This window comes from Limanda limanda, chromosome 22 (genome assembly GCF_963576545.1).
Source record: "Limanda limanda chromosome 22, fLimLim1.1, whole genome shotgun sequence".
Taxonomy (NCBI): Eukaryota; Metazoa; Chordata; class Actinopteri; order Pleuronectiformes; family Pleuronectidae; genus Limanda; species Limanda limanda.
Window position 1 is genome coordinate 17,024,280 of NC_083657.1, and position 22,735 is coordinate 17,047,014.

General features: G+C 41.4%; 1 protein-coding gene across 1 annotated transcript; it reads right to left on the reverse strand.

The window, feature by feature from the left end:
• Window positions 1-1,973: 1,973 nt before the first annotated feature.
• LOC132995823 (glycogen phosphorylase, muscle form) lies at window positions 1,974-22,434 on the reverse strand. Its single transcript, XM_061066032.1, has 20 exons — window positions 22,097-22,434; window positions 17,092-17,193; window positions 15,722-15,800; window positions 15,525-15,628; window positions 14,516-14,647; window positions 13,661-13,772; window positions 13,468-13,550; window positions 11,856-11,999; window positions 11,157-11,249; window positions 10,402-10,548; window positions 9,618-9,781; window positions 9,256-9,370; window positions 7,908-8,009; window positions 7,306-7,453; window positions 7,155-7,213; window positions 6,616-6,757; window positions 5,407-5,614; window positions 4,837-4,971; window positions 4,024-4,090; window positions 1,974-3,356 (listed from the first exon to the last, which is right to left on the reverse strand). The coding sequence occupies exons 1-20, from the start codon at window positions 22,337-22,339 to the stop codon at window positions 3,207-3,209; spliced, it is 2,529 nt and encodes an 842-aa protein (XP_060922015.1). The 5' UTR covers window positions 22,340-22,434; the 3' UTR covers window positions 1,974-3,206.
• Between the last annotated feature and the right edge of the window lie 301 nt (window positions 22,435-22,735).

A 22,735-nucleotide genomic window follows, 5' to 3' on the forward strand; every position in this document is an offset into this window, starting at 1 on the left:
CTTATGATCGTATTAGACTGTTTCTGCATGTGTGTGTGTTTCCTGGAGGAGTCCTCCTTCCTCTTCCTGCTGCCGTGGCTGCTCTGTTGCAGCCTGTAGTTTTTCTGAGCCTGGGCTCTCTCCTTCTCCAGGACCTCTGTGTCATCCAGAATCTCCAGACCTGGGATCTGACTGATGAAGTTCTGTCTGAAGAAGAACAAAATGAAGACAACTGAGAAACACCATTCACAGGATATTGTATGCGGGTTGACCTTATGTATATAGATTTTTCATGAATTTCAACTTTAATTAAAAAAAACTAGAAAGGAAGTGGCGCTCCAACGACCGTGTATGAAATCACCCATCTGGAAAAATTGGGTTTAAGCATATCAGAAGGCCCTACACAAAGCAAGAGCTGCCTACTACTCCACACTAATAGAAGAAGAATAAAAACAACCCCAGGTTTCTCTTCAGCACTGTAGCCAGGCTGAGAGAGAGCCAAACCTCCACTGAACCCAGTATTCCTCAATCCCTGAATAGCAATATCTTTATGACTTTCTTTAATGATAAAATTCAAACTATTATAAATAAAATCAACCATCTCCTGCCCTCATTTTGCACTAATACACTATCAAGAATAGAAATCTCAGAAACAGCTGAGAATCTTACCAATTATTTAGACAGCTTCTCTCTGATCACCCGGAAAAAATCTCATCTTCTAAACCCACAACTTGTATCTTAGATCCATTTCCCACAAAATTACTTAAAGAAATTCTGGCCCAGCAGAGGACAGTTCAGGTTGTTCCTGCTGATTAACAGTGGCACTTGTATGTTGACATGTCCATAATTCTCACAACAGACCTGAAGTTCAACGTCTACCCAGCCGTCAGAAGGAAAGTCTGTCCCTTATTTATTTTTTCAGGGAGTTGGCAACCCTAGTTGAGACTCAAAAAGAACACGTTGCTTAAAACCCATAATTTTGTAAAAAAATTGGTATGGCCTCTCTTTGTCTTGCTGCTTCGCATTACTTAACTCTTGGAAAAGCTCAGTACTGTTTTTGTCCCTGATTTGGGCTCGGAGAAACTGCTTAAACTCAACAGTTAAATCACATTTGTCAGTAAACATATCTCTAAATGTACCAGGTTTTATGATCTTAATCACAGTGAGAATTACCTTCTTCAATAAATCAAATTTATTTGTATAACCAATATTCACAAATCACAATTTGTCTCATAGGGCTTTAACAAGGTGTGACATCTTCTGGTCTTAAACCTCAACAACAGTAAGGAAAAAACAACTAAAAAACTCTAATAACACGGTAAAAAGAACGTAGAAACCTCAGAGAGCCACATGTGAGGGACGGACAGAAGTGCAATAGATGCCACGTGTTAAGGAGAACTCAGAAAGACAAGGGTGTTTGCAGCATTGATTAGAATAAACACTTTGTAGCATAATGGTAGGTACATTAATTGATGGATTATTGTCAGTAATGGTAAAGTAGCTAAGTAGAAATGTTGTATATCAAGCAGTCTTGTTGTAATCATAGTCCATGGTCAGCTGCTACCTCGATCAAGGTCCACCACCACTATCAGATGCCAACATGATACAGTATCCACCATTATCATCAGCTTCAGCCATTACGATCCAGTCTCTTATACACGATCCACCATCATAATTCACGGCCCTGGATCTGCGTACTATAATGCATAGGGGCTCCAGGGAAGAAGTCAGGTCTTGATGCGAAATTAATTTCTTTGAAATGAATCCAGATCTCACCCTCTGATTTCCGACTGATTAGATTCACTTCACAAACAGAGATAGTGCCCTGTTAGTGCTTATCTGAATAAGTTCTGACATGACATTATACAGATCCCTTTGTCCAAGTCTTCTCTGATCTCATTCTTTTCTGAGCCAGAGATGCTCCAGAAACCCGGCTCTCATTAGTTGTGTGCATTGCTAGAGAGGTGTTTAAGTGAAGTGAGACGTATGAGCTGTTGATGTTATCTAGTCATTTATTGACGAAAACAAAGAAAAGCACTGGCAGACAGCGAAAATGTTGGGTTCAGTGTCAAGGACAGTTTTCTGCGGCACCACAGTAGTCAGTCATACAGAGCAGCTGAAGCAGGACAGGATGCTGTTACAGTACATCAATAAGGCTGATATCCACAGTTTCATAGACTCGTCAAATGGTACACACACAGAAACACTACAGAATACTCACATCTCTCAGATTCCATCATGTAGACTTAGGCCCAGAAGGCTTCAGCATTCTAACACAGGGCACTTTTAGGAACAGAGTACAGCGAAGGAGACACAAACATGCTGAGGAGATCACAGGTAAACAGGTCTCCCCTGACCATTAATGATTATACACACACAGATGGATACATTCAGCAAACACCAAAACACACTAACAGAGCAGTTGGAGTCTTCTAATATGAAATATTAATGTGAACATTACTTTGCTGGCACTATGGAGAAGTGGCTTTCTTCCAACACCATCCAGTCAGAATGCTGCTTTGAGGCTCTGGTAAACATTAGCCACTGTGTGTCCTTTTCTCACTTTCATGGAAGACACAGGTTGTTTTGGAACAAAAACAGTTCTGAGGTCTACTAACATTTTTGCTGGGTTTTGGTAGCCACAAGGGCCCGGAAGCAGAGGAGGAATGTAGTTAGAACTGGGGTTTGAATATCACTGTAGCGTGAAAACCAAAGTATGGAAGTCCAAGTCTGGTTAAAGATACAGTCCCAGATACAGTACAGCACTGTGTACACATTTTGATTCCACTCCTGATTCGGTGTTTGGACCTTTAATTTCCAAACATCACTGGCAAATACATTTTGGAGAATGGAGGGACCATTGGACTATGAAAAAATACAGAAGTATCTCTTTAATGGTTACACTCCTGCCGAAGAACCCCATGATTCCAAAGTGAAAAACCAGGCTATTTCTTCGCTGCTGAAATGCCAATGGAGAGATACAGGGCTTTCACCCAACAGTGAGAATATGCATTGCTGGTGCAGACAGGGAAAAAAATACATATTTTGAATGAGGCCATATTAGTACATATTACTATAAGATGAAGTGGAAGTATTAGCGCGTGTACAAGGATCAGTAATGTAATGAAATAATGCCACGGTACACAGTGAGCAAGCTACAGGGTTTGTCTCTCCTGGCTGGACCACGGGGCAGGCTACGGTTAGTTGGAGGAGGCCGATGAGGAGGTTTAGCGAGGATCGTCAGGAGCTGCGATCTTCTCCAGGCTGGGCTCCATGCCCCAGATCTCCCTGGCATACTGGGAGATGGTGCGATCGCTGGAGAATTTGCCACTGCCAGCAATGTTGTGGATCACCATCTTGGTCCACTCTTTGGGGTTCTGTTACAACAGGGGAGTCACATTGAAAAGCAAGATGAGACTTCATTGATTCCTGAGCATAGTATAGTGTAATATTGTATAGTGTAGTATAGTATATCAGAGGATCCCCCATCCTATATGCTGAACTGTCCTTGGGCAAGATACTGAACACCAAATTGCCCCTGACGGCTGTGCTGACCATGTGTGAGTGATTGCTGATAAAGAAAGTGCTGCCCATAGACACACTACATGAATGTGTATGTGTGTGAATGACAACTGTACTGTCAAGCGCTTTGAGTCATGAGGTCAAGACTAAAAAAGCTCTTCATAAATACCAATTTAGTAGAGTATAGTATTTAACAGTAGTATAAAGAGCTATAGTATCTGCAAACTTTGACCAAGTTTGAAAAAGTACAATATTTAAATAGCATAGTGACACTAAAATTATAAAATTGCAGAGTGCAAGTACTCTGTAGCATATAACTGCATAGTATATTCTGGGTAGTATATTAATGTACATCTATTAGATAATATATAAATAAAAGGTGAAACAGAAATTTGACAGAATTCTACATATACTGTGTGTGTACGGCGACTTAAACGGCTGTAGTTCTGAGTCTGACTGCACAACCTGAGCAGATTTATTGTGATGTTACATCTACTGCTTTCCTCTTGATAACTCACTGACCTTGTAGAGGGCACCAACTTTCTCCTGGCATTTGATGTAGTCTTCATAGTCTGCAAACACCTTGAACCTGTAGCACAGACACACAGTTAAGATGATGCAGTCTAATGATAAATTACTTCATATTGTGTCGTGCTATTTTGTGTCACATTAAACAAAGTTTGGTTCGATAAAAAGAGGTGGTTTCCGTCCAGAACAAACAATACATTTTTTGGGACAGTTCGGACTGCATGAAGTTGAGAGAGCATTTAACAATAGAAGAAGAAAAAGAGGAGGAAGCAGCATGCAGCATTGCTGGTAGTCTTTGCGTCTGACAATATGTTTGACTGAGAAGTAGAAGTAATACAATAATGACAATGCAGTGGCAGCAACATTAATGTAGTGAACCTGTTCAATAATTTTCCAAATTAAAACAGAGGGACTATTTTTTTTGTATGACAAACAGATCAATCTCAAGTGTAGGTGCACGCAGTCATGTAGGTGAAGACGACAGGACAAACGTGTGTGATGAAAAAAATCTAATGTGCTCCCTAATTACAATGTGAAACCAAACCTAGCCCGATCGAATGTAAACGATGGAATAAAGACATGAAGCGTTGCTCGGACCCTGGTCCAGAGCTTCAGGTGTGAAAACGGCGTTAGATGACGAAGACGCACAAGTTTACATCATATAGTCCCTGCAGTCATAGTCTTTGAGTGGTAAAAAACAGTCACAGTGACAGTTGGATGACACTGCATGACAATGCATGACTGTGGAGATTATGTCAGCATAGACAGAGTGCTGATTCCTCAGCATCAGCATAAGCGTGTTCTAACCTGTCATGGTTCAACAGCATATTGACGAGGTCTTTGAAGAGGCCAGGCTGGCCGGGGCTGAAGAAGCCTCCTGAAATCTGGTCCATCGCCTGCTTCAGTTCTGGGATACGGTTGTAGTACGACATGGCATCATAACTGGATACAAAAGATATTTGTAAAAAAACTGGGTTAGGTATTATGTTAATAAGAAAATAAATAATACAACATCCCACTGTATTTCTTTGTCTGAACAAGATACATCTACATTTTTGCACTTTTCCTCAACGATTATTAAATCAAAGCAATATCAGTCTCCTGTACACAATTTAACACTTAAAAGTTAAACTCAAAAGCAATGCAGCACATACATAACTCAGATGTTCTGTCATAGCCTTACCTGACCAGTGGCATGACTAGTATGACCAGTTTCCAATGGTGGCTGATGGTAGTGAATGTTAGCAAATTCTAGTATTAAGCTAGTAATACACCCTATTCATCATCATCTTGTCACTTCTTGTTCCACCAATCTCTCTCCTCTATTATTTCCGAATGTGATTTGGATCCAAACCAATCCACACTCATGAGACTCACCCCTTCTTGTCCATAGCATCAACATCCTCCACCCTCATGCCAAAGATGAAGAGGTTCTCCTCTCCAGCCTCCTCCGCCATCTCCACGTTGGCGCCGTCCATGGTGCCGATGGTGAGGGCACCATTCAGCATGAACTTCATGTTCCCGGTGCCAGAGGCCTCGGTGCCTGCTGTGGATATCTGCTCTGACAGGTCGGCTGCAGGGACGACTGCACAGAGAGTTGGAAAGATCCTGATTGATGACATTTACAGCATGCAGGCACATGGTGTTGAGGCGGGCATCCTGTTCCTAGTCAGTGGTGCTATGATTGATACTGAATTTGGGGATTTGAATGTGGGCTCGCCAGGTCATCAAACATGTTAAGTCTTGTGCAGATTGGACAATGTATAGTCGAATTAGAGGAACTTCCTGTTTCATAGTGATATGGCCACGGGAATGCAGTTGAAGGAAAACTTGTGATTAGCATTACTTTTCATTGTCGTGGTTGATGTGATTGATTCTGTCGAAGGAGTTCATTAAAACAGAATGCTTACAAATAGTAAAAACCAAGGAAAAATTGCACATTACGATTAACATTGGAAACCTAGGGTATGGGTCCAAAACGCTTTTTTGTAATTCTGGACGTGGTACATATACCTACTGATATTCATACACGTCGGTGAAACGTCCCGCAGGGGCTGTTTGGTTTCAATTTTATAGCTGGGTGCCACACCCATATACAAGACCTACATTGGAAGTAAATGTTAGCCATTTCCGACGTGTGTGACGAGTCTCGTGACTTTTAAAACATGTTTAGCCCTCCAAAAATTAGCTCCATAGTAAAAACTAAACATCAACATCTTCCCTCTGCCACATCGACAGCTTTCAACAAAAACGTACAAGATTCATAGCCTATCATTGACCTTGTCCTAAGGGTCTTCTGACCAAAGTTCAGCTCGATATTGTCAAGCTGGTGGAAGAGTACATCACGCTATAAATATTTTCATTTCTTGTTGGCAGTAAGGCACGCTATGACTGTGATTGAAATTAGCATGGTTGTGAAAGTACGATGTGTGTGAATCACCATAAATGACCACTTAATCCAGAAAGGCAGACTTCCTGATGAGTTTGGAATATGCGTCCTTTTTGGTACGTCTAGGCATGAAGTTTCAGTCTACTGTCTTTGACACTTTTTTCACCATTTGTCCAAAGATCAACAGTATTCATTACCTTTCTCAGCCAGAGTGACCCGATAGTTCTCCAGGAAGATGACCTTGAGGCGATCTCCCACCACTGGGTCATTGTTGACAATGTCTCCAATTGATGTGATCAGTTTGATGATCATCTTGGCAGTGTGGTAACCTGGAGCTGCCTGGAAACACACAGGAACATCACCTATTTCACATTTCTGTTAATGTTAAGCTTAAACAAATAAGACATGTTAGCATCAGTGAACTTTAGAGGCGTTGGAGATTTTATTTTCTGAACTGCAGACAGAGACGAGGTAGCTGTATCTAGGCTTACCGCAATCTGACTCCTGCTCTGTACTTAACATAATTTGTTTTATTCTGAGGAAAAGTCTAAATTCCACCCTGCTCTAAACTGGTAAAACAACTTATTATATTAATGTCAATGAAGCAGCTAAGAAATTCACTTTTGCTGAGCTAGGTTAGCCAAGGATCCCTTAAACCAAGGATGGTTCAAATAAAACATTATTTTTTCCATTGGCATGTAGCTCATACTTGCAAACGACTTAGAATTCTGCTCACCTTTCCTCCGATCATGACTGTCCTGGGGGTCCATGACTTAGAAGGCTCCTTCTTGATGCCTTTTAAAGAAAACAAAAGTATTAACCTGAACTTTTACTATGGACCTATATATGATTTCTGAAAAGTGGTAAGGAAAAGAAGAACCACTCACGGTTGTACAGTGTAATGATGTGGAGGCAGTTGAGCAACTGCCTTTTATATTCATGAATCCTTTTCACATGGACATCAAACATGGAGTTGGGGTTGATTTTCACCTTGTAGTTCTCTTCAAGGTAGGCGGCAAACTTCATCTTGTTCTCCTTAAAGTTGAGGTCAAGCAGAGCAATGTGATTAGAGACTGAAGTCAGAAGTAGAATTAGCGCTTCATGGTTGTCCACCGCCAACCAGTCAAGCTATAGTTTACATCAATGTCTGCCCAGACTTGCATGTGATGTGAAAACTTTGAAGGAATTGAATTGTAAGGTGTTAAGTGTTTTTTATCATAATTGGTAATCAATTCTTGATTAATGGCCAAGCATGTGTTTTATAAGGTCCCAGTGACCTTGACCTTTGTCCACCAAAATCTTTTGGTTACAAGTGCCCATTTGTGCTCAATGTTATAAAATTTCTCGAGGCGTTCCTGAGATATTACCTTCAAAAGAAAAGGACAGACGGACAACCTGAAAACATGTCTCTAGCCATGGCTGTTACAGGAGGAATAAAGACTCACAATAAACACACACTGAATCATCTTTACGCTTTAAAAGCCCTCACTTGCTTGACTTTGGCAACATCTCGAATGAAGGCGTCATCATCTACGAAGTCCAGAAGGTTCTTCAGCTGGTCCAGATCGCGGATGTAGTCATCACCAATCCTCTGGAAGAAAAAACATCTCAGTGAAGCTGCGACTCCAATGCATGTGCAAAAGTTTAAATCAGACTCATCAGATATATTTCAATTTGTTAATGTTAACAATGACTCCTCCATACACACTAAAGCTAGTTGTGAAGTTCCACAAGGTTCTGTCCTTGGACCCACACTTTCTACATTTTACTTCTAAATTCAAACAAGAGTCATTTTACTTTGACACAACATTTTCTGGCCAGATAGCTACCTTGGATGACATTAGCTTGGTCCCACCTCTACTACTCACACCAACCAGTCGAGGAAGATGGCCGCCAACATTGGGTTTGGCTCTGCTTGAGCTTTCCTAAATTAAAGAGGGAGTTTTTTTCTCCCCACAGACGCCAAAGTGCTTGTTCGCTGTGGGAACTGTTGGTTTTCTCTATAATTTTGTAAGATTTGGCGCTGTCCAAATAAAATTTTATAGAATTGTTCCTCGTAAAAAAATTGCCTAAATAATTTACAACAAATAGGTCTGTTTTTCCCCCTTTGTACCTTATAAAGTTGTTATTGTTAACATGATGCCTGTTTACAGAGTGGCCACACTGAAACAAGTTGCCCATTACAGTTATTTTGTCTTTTATTAATCTTAAAATATTGACTAGCGCAACTTTAGGCTCTGACTGGATGTTTGTAATCAATGCTCTTTGGGGGTTAAAGTTGACTGCTACTTAAATTTTCATGTACACTGGCTTTATGCCCTCGAGTTCTCTTCAGATTTTACATCAAATCGACATGTATAAATATATACTGATAATGTTAACCCACTTAAAGGGCAATTGACTGCTTTCCCATTGCCAGTAGATGAGTCACAGGTTTTTTTCTTCTGGTGTCACAGTGGGTGCAACGAACGTCCCTCGAAACAGAATTGAGGTGTTTGGTTTGGTTTGTTAATATATTTCTCTTCTAACTCAACACTGACTGAACAATGTTCAATGTTGCAATTCAATGGAGATGACTTTGTGGCAGAGATGGCAAAGAGTCACAGAATTTACTGATCAAGGAAAATATACCTCCATGAGGCGTTTCATAGAATTGTGAAAGGGGCTGGAGTTATCTTTTATATTGTGTGCAGCAGTTTTATACCCATCCAAGCTTTCGACATGCTCCAAGTGCCAGTCACCCAACACGATGATTATTTCCAGGACTCTAATGTCAAAATAACTCCTCTTATCTCAGAACTCTCTACTTCAGTCTGCATGAAAAAGAACAAGCGCACCTCAGCGATGACCTCAGCTAGGCCAGGGTTGCACATGACCAGCCAGCGCCTGGGTGTGATGCCATTGGTCTTGTTCTGAAACTTCTCAGGGTCCAGTTCATAGAAATCCTTGAACCTGGTGTTGGAGAGGAGCCACAGTCTCAGACAAGTTTAGGAGCTCATGTCTAAAGTGATAGCACAGGAAGACCTAACAACATGAAATATTAGTGGTGTTTTCATTTTAACATTCTTCAAGCTTAAGACTCATTAAAACCAAGCTGGACTAAAATCTTGACGACTCGACACTTCAGAATACCAACGTCTTACGAAACATCTAAATTGCAAAAAAGAAACACAGCAGAAAATAGATCATGTGCTCTTACACAGTGCTTTTGATGATTTCAGAGTGGATACGAGCCACTCCATTGACAGCATGAGATCCCACAATGCACAGATGAGCCATGTTGATTTTCTTGACATCCCCTTCCTCGATCAGCGACATCCGGCGCATGCGGTCCTGATCATCAGGGTAAACCTTAGCTATGCGCTGAGTGAAGAAAAGAGACAACAGTTTTATGGTGCAAAGATGAGGACAAACTGTAGACAAACCAAAAATGAGGGTTATAAATTGATTCAGTCTCAGGTTAGGTCCTGCAGTTGCACATGACGTCCTCCTAATAAAAATATATTTCTCACTAAATATAGCACACTCAGAATTAAATTTCAGATTTCTTGATAATATTAGAAGTTTGTGGAGATCAGAGATTGATGGCACTGTGTTGGTTTAGGAAACTACAGAAGAAGAAGAAGGAAGATTAAACTCTGAGTCAACAGACATTTAACCTGTAAATACTGTTTGAGAAATAATTTGGCCTGAGCAGGACAGTGTAGGTGCAACATACATGCTTTTCTCTTATGTTGCCACTATATGTTTGATGTATATCTGGTCAAGTGATTCAGGAAAAAAACAATGCATTTATGTTTGTGGATCTGGTATATTGCTGTTAGATGGGGGCACCATCTCTGTATTGTTTGATAAAGATTAGACTGCCTAGTCTCCCTTCTTTCTTTATTATTACCAGCATAAGCATTAGCTTAAGACTGAATAAGAGGACACAAGCTAAGGACCAGATATCTGCATAAAACTAAGTACAGAAACTTGCAAACCTCCAGGTGTCTCCTGTTGATCTCATAGACTATCTCCAGGTGTCGAGGCAGGAGGTTGTGGAAGAGGTCAACTGGCCAACGCTCCAAAGCTTCAGGCAGGACGGTGTGGTTGGTGTAGGCACAAGTACGAACCACAATGTCCCAGGCCTGCAGACAGAGAGGCCACAGACACCTGGGTTAGACAAACCTGACTCACTACAACTGGCAACAGCTGTATAAGATAGCCAATGAAATCATGCTATTTTGTACTAAATCTTTCTGGCAAATGCAGTAAATTGAGAAAATGACAGAATGGCCCACCTAAAATCTTGTCTTGTAAAAAATTGTGCATTATTCTTAATTTCCACACTCTTTGGAAAATATGATCCTACATCAGCAGGTTCAGCTGCTCACCTACTGTCGCAGACTTAACTATGACTGACGTGTGTCATTCTGCTGCAGTCTACATCCTGCTGAGTCACTGTTAGTGCAACCTTGAGGGATGCAAAGAGATTGCAACTGCAGCACAACTCATCCGAACAACCCAGTTAAAATACAAGAGGTCATTTTATAACGCAGGTTCAAGTCCTGCACCACAAAAGTATCTTGTACCCTACCTACTTTCTCACCAGCATACTGCTACCTTGTCACCGCTGCAGGTAGCGTGATTGTCATATTGTCAGATTTAGAAAGTCAAAAAGTTTGCAGCTCTCCTGATTTTACAGCCAGTTTTTGACGAGCAGTACATTTTAAGCAAACCGAGGTCTGCATCATACCTGCTCCCAAGTGAGTTTCTCAACGTCCACCAGGATCCTCATCAGTTCAGGGATGGCCAAAGCAGGGTGAGTGTCATTCAGCTGGATGGCCACCTGGAGACCAGAGTCACACAGTAGATGGTAAATGTACTGCACTTATCAAGCATTTTCTAGTTTTGACAACCACTCAAGTGCTTCACGTTGAAGGTCACGTTCACACATACATTTCTACAGCACGTCTAAATATAGCACTTCCCTATCACTCACTCATACTAATGGCACATTAGTGTGTGAATGTGTCTTGCTCAAGGACACTCTACCTTCACATTAAAAAATCTGGCAGATACTTTTATCTTAATAGTTATGGTCGTTAGGGAGCCTGTACTACTAAGTAAATTCCACCTACTAAGGATATGTGGTGGTTATCCAGCTTCACTGAACAAAACATTAACTGTTCTGATAGCTAGTTATCAACTGGCTCAGTTACATTTGGGCAAAATGCAACCATCTCCCATCTAGAAAAGTTGATTAAGTTGTCTGAGACTGACCCATACACATTTTAAAGAGTTATGTGTGTGTGATTAAATTGAGCCATTAAACCAAATCAAAAGACCAAGAGTTACAACAAGCAATTTGGCAGAACAGCCCATAAACTGTGATTTGTAGCAAATAAAATGCTTGGATGAATCAAATGACCTGATGGAGTGATGTATCTCTTACCTTTTCTGGCAGCGTAGAAAGGTCCAAGCGCACAAACTCTGTGGAGCCAAACTTGGAGGCTTTGAAGCGACGGATGATGTCCTGAAGAGTCGCAGCTACAACAAAGTACTCCTGTTTTAGACGCAACTCCTTCCCCTCAAAGAACTGAAGAACAAAGACAATAAAGAACACTCATATATCCAACATTACATTTTTAGAATGCTCGACTAACAAAAAAGCTGCACAATTTAATTTTTATTTTAGAAACCGATGAAGGAGCTGCAGATTATAGATGAGTAAAACCTTCATTGTTTGAGGCCACACTTGACATAAACCGAGAAAGTTTGTCAAGTGTCAAGCATCATCTCTGGCTATCGAGAGTAATGTTTGTGTCCATATGATAAATAAAAGTCCATCAGCTCTGGAAGAAAATTGTTCTAAAGCCGCTAAATTTTTGCTCTGTGTTCGTTTGCGAGGTGCTGACTTTGCCTTTCTGCTGCTTTGTGCTGAGCAGGTTGTGTACCGTTGTGTATTGTGGGTTCATCAGAGCCTTTCAGCTGAAAACAAAAACCTGCTGCTGTTACATAATCATTTGTACAACATCTACCAACTTGTTCCACAAACATCTGTCTGTCTGTAGATTGCATATCTCATTAACAGTTAATCTATCCGGCTTCTCACTTGGCATGTGCAGTTTGAGTGGCCTTCAGAAGTGCAGTGCCAACTTTGGTTAGATTTGGACACGTGATACGTTTATTAACCAACTTTGAATAAACAGGCGACCCATGCTCTGTAGCAGTGAGTGGAGGCGGGGCAGTGTGCCTTCAGCCTGTGTGGACCAAGTTAAACATATCTTCTTCTACATCCTCAGATAAAGTACAGCAGTGGTTGGCAAATGGGTCAAACCACACGTCAAAATCTTAAATCAAATCTAAAAGATCATTCTTTCCCCATATTGGGCTGGATACAGACAGTCACAGGTGCAGGGGGTGCTGCCCTCCATCAAGGCAACAACATTCATAGAATCACATCCTGTTTGGCAATTCATATTGTTGCTGTTATGCAATACAACGAGCTAAATTACTTTAAGTGACCACTTTACATTAGAAATAGCAATTTGAACTCACCCACAGACCATAGTAGCACCTTGGACCATTTTATTTGTTCTATGGAAACCATATTTTTGAATGGGTGCAATTTCACAATCTCTAACCGTCTGAGACTATTTGCAAATTCTAATCTACCAATATCTCTCATGCATACAGTGCTCATTCAATATCAAAGAGTTTAACTTATAGTATCTTTCTGTATAAATATTTAAATGAAGATTTTACTTGAGTAACTCAATCCTAGCCAATCTTATTTGGAGGAGTAATGAAAGCAAAGCACCACATTGTTACTCAAACTGAGTGTTATTAATACCCATCACAGCATACAGACTTTCATCTACTCTACTTTCTGTATAAGTGTGTATTGTAGCTTTTTAACAACATTTCTCACACAATCATTTTGACTGACACAATAAAGATGTTGGCAGTGCCATGATGCATTTAACATGGAGAGTGGAGAATACAAAAACTGCAAAGTTACAGTGCAGACCAAAGAGGAGTTGATGTTTGGTCAATCCACTCACGTTGTCGTTGGGGTAGAGAACCCTGGAGATGTTCTCTGCCAGGTTTCGATCCAGCACAGCTTGGATGTAACCACCAACATTAACTGTGGGATAACAGCAGTTTGAGCAACTCATGCTCAGATTCTTCACTTACTTATTTTAATTCTTATTGGATAAGATTCCGTAGATTTGTATTTAGAATGACAACACTCACAGTCTTTGAGGTTGAAGTCACAGGGGGCCTTAGCAGACCACAGTCTCATGGTGTTGACAATGTTGTTCCTGTAGCCGGGCACTGGGGTGTCATAGGGAAGAGCCAGGACAACCTGAGTTCAAAACAAAAAACACATGGATTACAATTACATTATTCCCTCTGAAATCAACTTCACAAATTCTTTAACCACTCCTTTATGCTTTGGAAGAAGCGCATGAGACGAAGAGGCTGCGGTACACAGAGATGTTATCTGAGAGGAGAGTAACGTAGCAGGAAGACAATATTCGCTCCAGTGGAGGTTGGCTGCAGGGGTTTTATTTGCAACATCCATCATCAGGTTGCTCAAAGAGGTAGGAATCAGTATGAATAAGAAACATCACAGGCTGCAGAACAATGCAACCAATGGCTCTGGATCAGGAGGAAAGACCCCAACTGGGCCACACGATATTAGACACACACACCCAGGTCTGATCAGCCTGTGGTGGGTTCACCTTAGAAGAGTGTGATGTGATTAAAAGGCCAAAACACTGGATGACACTATGGTTCAAAACTGATAAACGTCCCTAAAAGAAACTTTCACGTGAAAAAAATGTCATATAGAACCTTTTTACTCATATTTAGAAGTTGCATGAGAAAAGCAAGTTTTCATAGTGTTTACATCAAACATCAAAAATTCAGTTTCCCGGAAATTATACAATAATTAATAATAATCATCATATGATCAGAATAAGTAAAAATATTATTTGTATTTATTAATCTGAGCAAAATGTTTTGCATCAGTTCGCATTAACAGACTCCCACAACTAAAGTAACGGTCCTGTGACTTATGTCAGATTTATGTCCACTCCAACTCACCTGTGTGTCGACCCACTTCACTCCTTCATCTGTGTGTTCCACTCTTCCATAGTAGTGGACTGGGCGCATGTACTCAGGGCGAGCCTTCTCCCAGGGGTTACCATAACGCAGCCAGTCGTCAGCTTCTTCCACCTGTGGGAACATACCACTGGGTTTTCACTGCTTGTGCTCTGAGACATGCTGCTGATTCTTCCTGATGTTCACATTCCCCATATTTACATGGATTTAAAAAATTTGCAATTTGAAATAACAGTATTGTGGGGAGTTAGAAAGACAATGAATAAAATAAATAAAAATAGAAAAGACTAATCTAAATTATTCTTAAAATATAAGCTGTAATCTTTTTAAATATTTCATTTTGAGGTTGATCCCTGAGCTCTGTGCTGAAAAACACTGTGTCTGTTTGATTCCCATGAAAACATTTTATTTCACCTTAATAGTTGATTATCAGGTCAGTACATTTAAGATTTGTATAATAATAATAGTGACATCTGATGACATTTACACTCCGTCTTCTAATAAAATAAACTAATTAAATAATTAACAATATCATTGATCCACACTACATTCACAAACCAACAAAATGAATGCGCTATAGATGGCTGTGCGCATGGGCCAAATCATATACCATGTCTCATCATAGTTTGTAATTAATGTATGATGCAGCTGAACAACAACTCAATCGGAGCTAGCATCACGGTAGAAGTGGAGCTGGTGCCAAAAAGGGAATTAATGTCAGTAGTGTGTCAGTGGTTCCGCTATGAACAAATTGTATACAGTAGTTATCTGTAAATGTGTCTCCTGTGCCCTCCTGGGATCATATCTCACTTCCTCGCTCTATATGCAAAATAATATGTAGTTTTTAGCCAGTTTGACAAGAGTGACAGCTCTGCTCTACTATGAAATACAATTTTGAAATAACCAAAAAATTGAAAATTAATATGTATCGGTCAGAAAACTAGAAAATATATTTGTAGTGCATCCCAGACGCACCAGCAGGCAAACATACCTGCCAGCCGTTGACCATTTTTTGATTGAAGATGCCAAACTCGTAGCGGATGCCATATCCGTAAGCGGCCAGACCCAGAGAGGCCATGGAGTCCAGGAAACAAGCTGAAACAGGAGAGGAGGGGTTGAGACAAGACTGTCCACTGCACTAAACATCACTGTCTGTCAGCAGCCAATCAGCAGACAGCAGGAGCTCACCAGCCAGACGACCCAGTCCACCGTTGCCTAGACCGGCATCTTCCTCAATGTCCTGCAGCTCCTCCATGTCCAGACCCAGCTGATGAACACAAGAGAAACTGGCATGAGTACTGCAGCTTCCTCTGGGGTCCAGCTATATATTTATATATATTTATCATTCCTTTCCTCTTTAGCAGAGAGGTGCGACGCAGCTCGACCTTTTGACCTTTAACTGAAGAAGATATCAGGGCCGAGTCTTTTCTCAATGCTACTGCCAGAGGCTAAACCCTGGATGTATAGTAAAATCAGTGACGTCAACAACTGGATTCTGAAGAAGCCTTTTTTGTGTGTCTGGGTTTGTGTTGATGCGTCTGTGGTGTCTTGTGTGTAAGCGCTTGAGAGATTTGATCCCTGGCCATTAAAAAGGACATAGGACATTGATTTCACAGAGGGAGGTCAGTCTGTTACTCAGCCTGTGGAGACTGTTGTGTAACGTCTTCGGTGAGACAGCAGAACTTATTAACTCTGAAAATAAATCACGATGATATCATCAGGGTCACCTTAGCTTGAGCTCAGACTAATGTACTGTGCAACTACATCTTCATGATAAACCAAGCCATGGAGCTTCGAAGACACGTAGTTAACTAAGTACATTTACTAAAGCACTGTACTTGACGAACAATTGAGAGGTACTTTACTGAAATATTTCTACTATACGCAATGCAAATATTTTACTTTTTACCCTACAACATTTATTTGTCAGAAAAAGTTACTAGTTACTTTGCTGAATGTAAATATTATAGTACTATACAAAAGATAATCAATAGATACATTAAGCTACATTATTATAAATTAACCTGCTAAGCAATATGCATACTCCGTTGTCATTACTTTTACTTTGGGTACTTAAAATATACAGTATTTTGATGCCAATACTTCTGTTCTTTTTTCTAAAGTACATTTCCACCACTGAGAGGATTTCCCCCTGAGGCTGATGGAAATATTTTACTAGTGGGAAATGTTGGAGCTTAACATATGTAACATGTAAGCACTCTAAATTTTACTTAGGTGCAACACTAATTCACCAGAGCACCCCTTCAATGTTTTCTACACTGACTGTGGCCCAACTCCATTCTAGCCCCTTCTGTTCAGCCCTACCCACTGTGGAGAAATGATCATTTAAACCATCCAACAACAGATCTACACTAGAGCTGACATGTCATTCTCCACTAACTGGTAGAACAGGTGCTGGATGGTACAAGAACACAAGTTCCATCTTGCTGCTTTGCTGCAAATTAATGATTTTGGTTTTGTAAAAATCAAAAAGTTAAAGCTGCAGCGTCCCACCATCTGTTCATGAGGTTTTTCCCCCCCAAGATCCTTTGCCTCACCTGGTATGTAGCTTCATCACAGGCATTCTCCAAAGCCAGGTTGACCATGGTGTTCTGCAGAGTCCGGCCCATGTAGAACTCCAGGGACAGGTAGTAGACACGCTACAAAAAAAAAAAGAAGAGAAACAATTCATCAGATATACTTTCAGGTTTTTTATCATTACATGTCCAAAAACAGACAAATACCATCCATTGGTTTTTTTTAAAACAAAACAGAGCAATAAAACTCCCCCCACATTCTCAGGAGGACACTAATAATATCACACACGTGCTCCATTTAGTTCCCTTAATGGCCCTGTGACATTATCTCTGCTCGACAACAGCTGCTGCTCTCAGAGACAGCACAGCAACCACAATATCTCTACACTTCACAAAGAGGCCAATCAAACCACGGGAGCACAGTAGCCTCCTCACCACACTCAAATTGAGAAGGGCACTCAGTCGTGCAAATACCTCTGCTAAGGCCGAACAACCCTACACATGATTGTCGGGTTTTTATAGTAGAAATATAAAGGAAAAAAAGAAGTTCCCTCCATCTTACCCCTGATCTTTTCTAATCTAGTGACCCAAACCGATTTGTCCACGATCTCCATCTACCAATCGTGTTGCCATTTCATTGATTCACTGTGACCCTCCTGCATCTCATTCAGTCTTCATATCCAGCTGACTCTTCATCACATCACACTACCAACAGTGTCTGGGTCACGGGGACCCTGCACAGCCTCAATCATGGTGACATCACGATGGGGTCTACGCACGAAAAGATTAATTTATGATCACATCACATGTCTCCTACTGCTGTGCACAACATTTCAGTTTTTGTTCATCTGTCAATTGAAGTCTCTCCTGATTGATTTAAACAGCAGATTAGTTGTGCGGTGTTACTACCAAGCTTCTGATCATCTGCACAGTATGTACATATGACAATAAGGTGTCAGGCAGCTTACATTCACTAAGAGCAGTAAGTTATAAGTGACTCCCACTAGGACTGGCTCATTTGACCTCTAACGGTGACATAAACTAATACTTTCTCAAGCTGTTCTGATTTCTCTTAAGTTGACTGTTAAACCAACTCAAAAACATTCACTCAGACAGGGAGGGAATGCTTTAATAGAATGGGGACTATTTTCAGTGGCTGATTAATACACATTTGGTGCTGCAGTGAGAATTCACTAAAGTGTGTGTGTAATGAGGAAAAATGTCACCCAGTGTTTTGACAACACTTGAGCTCTATGGCACAGAGGAGTGAAGAGTACCAGGCTTTACATACACACACACAACATGCCAGTGGGACATATTCATTGTAGGGTTTATGGTGTTAAATTGTACTTTTGCACAGTAATGAGAGGAATGTACAATTATTCTTTAAATAGGGGTTTCACATTAAAATTACCTTTCTGTGTCACCTTCTGTAATCAGGTTGTCATCTATTGTTTGTGCTGGGGAACATATTCAAGCCCCAGGACTCAATATTTTTTATGGCTGCACCATTCCATCCAATAGAAACATGTTAAATGTCTCGTGAAACCCCTTCTCACCATTTATACCCCAAAGGAAGCCGCATTGGTACTTTTAATAACTTTTCAATGCGAATATAAAGTTCAATGGAGCTGAACTGAGCCCCGGCAGAACAAGCTGATGTGGAATTAATGAAGCCAGCAGAGTTTCTACTTTCCAGTGGCATTACCAGTGAAGCTCAAGGCCGACAATCAGCCTCCATCACCCTCACACGATGCGGCACACTGTGCAGAGCCAGGTGCAGACTTACACACTGGCCATGACTAATTTATCATACAGCATCGACCTCCTGTTCCAGACTGGCAGGGGGCCCAAGTGCAGGGCTCTTTGTTAATGTATTAAACTTCCAGGAAACATGTATACAATTACTTTTGATAAATGTACTACTTTTAATCTATACAAGTTTGTTTTCCTCAAAAAAAGTTAAATAGTGACTTTTGACTAAAACACATGTCTGTATCTGAAAATTATTATTGAGCATATTTCTTGATTATGTAATTTGTGTATTTTCCAGCTTTAAATTCATATTTCGATGATTAAATTATTGAAAATTATACTTTTATCATTGTAAATACAAAACTCAACCACAAAATAAAAAAAGGGTTAGGCCGTGTAGACACTCTAAAACAGGGGTGTCCAAACTATGGCCATCCATTTTTAATTGGCCCGCATCAATGTCTAAAAATATAATTATTTTTTTTTTTTTTAAACTCAAAATTTTGTAGCGCTCAAATGGCACTTAGTTAAAGCACTTTGTTTTGCTTTATGGGGTCAGGCTTCTTCGACAGGGGAGAGGCCGCAAGCACGCAAGAGCCCTTGCGTGCCCCTTCTTTCGTGCTTGCGTGCATTCACCAATTTTTGTAACTATACGACAAAGCTACGCAAGCCTCACGCAACCCGCAAAGCTGTGATTGGTCCGCTAACTACATCCTTTCCAGAGTCATATTTCCGGTTTCATGCCCCATAATACCGGCAGAAACCAAGGAAGATTTAGAAGAACGGATATGGACCAAATAGAAGAGCACTTGGCAGAAGAGATCTGAAAGTATGACCACTTGTATAACCCGTCACTGACTAAATACAAGGACACGCAGATGACATGCAATTCCTGGAAGGAGATCTCAGCTGACGTCGGTTTGCAGGTCGACGAGTGTACAAAGCTGTGTAGAAAGATCAGGGACAAATTTGTCCTCCAGAAAAAGTAATAAACAGTCGACAAAGACTGTCACACACAAAGAAGGTGTCTCTAAGGTTGTCTTCGACAAAAAAAGTTACTCCACCTAGTGGTCTGGCGGTGAATTGCTTTGCTGACTTGCTAGCTGTCCCTCAGAACGCCACCATGCCACGCCCCCCCGCCCTGAGCAACGCGACTGCCAACAGTCCACTCCAGGGCAGGGGGGCGTGGCAGCGCGAGTGGCCCAGTCCTTGGTATTTTTTTCTGTATGTGGCCCTCGGGACAAAAAGTTTGGACACCCCTGCTCTAAATGATACTTGCCAAAGGTTTAACTTAAAATAAATTGTAGGAAAATGTATGCATTCTCACAAATATTTGGCTGTGCCATCTACATAACCCATCTGAGTTGAGAAATACTGTTAAAAATACTTTAAAGCAGTTTGAAAACTTGTTTAACAAAGTAGACCAGTTTAAATGCATTGCTCTGAACTAAATAATATGTATTACATCTATACTGAAGATATACATTTTGAGGCTATTTGACATTGACATATATGCATTTAAAGAAAACCTGAATAAATGGAGAGAAAAAAATACAGACAGATTAAATGAGGAATTTTTGCATCTCATCGTCTGGCAGGTATAAAAATGTTTTAAAATGATGAGCAGGCCCAGTTAATTCTGTATCAAGGTGGCAAGTGGAAGAGATTGAAATGACTTTGAAGCAGGTCATTGTGAGTCCTCTAAATGCAACAGCTCCAGTCACAAAGACGTTAAACTGGCTGTTGAAATAGATCAGAGAATAAAGTGACTTCTACATTTTGGTCTAGGACCAGACGTCAGGGGTTTGGGTGAGAAAGTGTTGATGGTGAGCGTGTATTAGAAGACAGAAGAGCAACCGTTCCTCAGGTGACACAGGGTCAGTGCACGATGTGATCAGACTGTATCACGACATCAGTGCATCCATAGTTACATAACTGTATAAAGAGCTTATTGCAAACACTGGTGTGTGTTTTTCAACTTCAATTCTATGCTGTGCACGTTCATGGGGCCCAACACACTGGGCACAAACTGTACAGTCTGAGGAGTAGGACAATGAAAGCAAATCATGTGCTGGGTCCTGCACAGTCACCGTATGGGAGGTTCTACACCAAGTCCACAGCTTGACCTGCCTCAGTAACGGTGTGTGGCCATTTTGTGATGTGGTGGTGGTGATGGTGGGGGGTGGGAGGGGGCTTGACTCCGCAGTTACGTAATCCACATTTCCCCAACCAGTTGAGCCTCCGGATTCCATGCTGCAGTGCCAGTGATGGGTACTCTCAGTGCGTGTGTGTGTGTGTGTGTGTGTGCGTGTGTGTGTATAAGTCTCTCTATAGTCATGAGAGACCGTTTTGGTTCATTGCCATCTTTGGGAGGACATTTTGGCCTCACAAATTCAAAAGGCTTTGTGAGTGTTAAGATTTGATTTTAGGGTTAGGATTCGTATTAGGTTTAGGTTAGGGTTAAGTTGTGAAGGTTACAGTTTGGGGCAAGGGGCGAGGGAATATATTACACCAATGATTGTCCTCACAATTATAAAGAGACAGGTGTGTGTTCCTGTACTTACATCTTTGTGAGGACCATGTACAGAGTGAGGACATTTTGGCCTCACAAATTCAACAGGCTTTGAGAGTGTTAAGATTCGATTTTAGGATTAGGATTCGTATTAGGTCTAGGTTAGGGTTAAGTTGTGAAGGTTACAGTTTGGGCAAGGGGCTCGGGAATATATTATGCCAATGATGGTCCTCACAATTATAAAGAGACAGGTGTGTGTTCCTGTACTTACGTCTTTGTGAGGACCATGTACAGAGTGAGGACATTTTGACTGGTCTACACTTTTTCAATTGTCTGTCTGATGGTTAACACTTGGTTTCAGGGTTAGGTGTTAGAATCAGGTTCGACATTTCATTTGGATGGTTAAGGTTTGGGTAAAGGGCTGGGGAATGCATTATGCTAATGAGTGTCCTCACTTCAACACAGAAGTACAAGCGTGTGCGTGTGCACCAGATCAGAGTCCGGTGATGGAGGCGAATGCAGATGTAGTATTACGTAACGTCAGCTCAGACACAGGGACTCGCATCTGTCTCGCACACAGAGCAGCTGAACACTGACTATTTATGGATATGAAAAGTGTATAGGAACACACATGCACGCACATGCACACGCGCGCACATCTCTTGTGATACTGCAGCACGGAGCCCAGCATCCCCTCCCGCCCCCACCTCTCAGCTGTGTGTACGTGCAGGGCTGCGGCATCAGCCCGCCTCTTCTTACTTTGGGGTCCTTCTCATAGTAGTGCTGCTGCGTGCGGATCCAGCGGCCCACCAGGTGGTCCCGCACCGTGTTGGCCAGGGCGAAGTAGTAGTCCCGCTTGGTGGCCACGTTCCGGTCCTTCACCAGCGTGAAGTGGAGGTGTCGGTTGAAATTCGCCTTCAGGTCCGTGACGTTCTCCACGCCGGCCAGTCCCCGCACCGAGATCTGCTTCCTCCTGTCCTGGTCCGTCAGCGGCTTCGCCATGGTTCCGCTCTTCCGTTAAAATGTCACCGGGCCGCAGGTCGAATGTTCTCCCGTCTGTGAGTCTCTCTTCCTCCGGTGAGCACAGACAGCAAGAGGGGACCAGCCCACTTTATATGTCACGTTCGCTCTGTCAAGCCGCACCAACCATATCCGACGCACTCTTTCAAAATAAAAGCTGCGTCAACCAGCAAACCTCGAAACAATGAACAAGTGCGTCACAGGTGTCACTACTTTATATTGTCGTTAACAGAAGATCAATAAATAAATCGTATTAATGTCCGAATTAAATATAGGTTTAACTATCCCCATATGTATGTGAAGGGTATATTTATCACTTATTATCTACTCACCACTATGTCGATGGGTGGGGGGAAGTGTTTGACACTTTTTGAGGGG

Coding starts and splice junctions, on each gene's coding strand:
- LOC132995823 (XM_061066032.1), bottom strand. CDS start 22,339: ATGGCGAAGCCGCTGACGGACCAGGACAGGAGGAAGCAGATCTCGGTG. Junction 11,250..11,855: donor TTTCTACGCTGCCAGAAAAG/GTAAGAGATACA, acceptor TCTGGTCTCCAG/GTGGCCATCCAGCTGAATGA. Junction 3,357..4,023: donor AAGTTGGTGCCCTCTACAAG/GTCAGTGAGTTA, acceptor CTGTTGTAACAG/AACCCCAAAGAGTGGACCAA.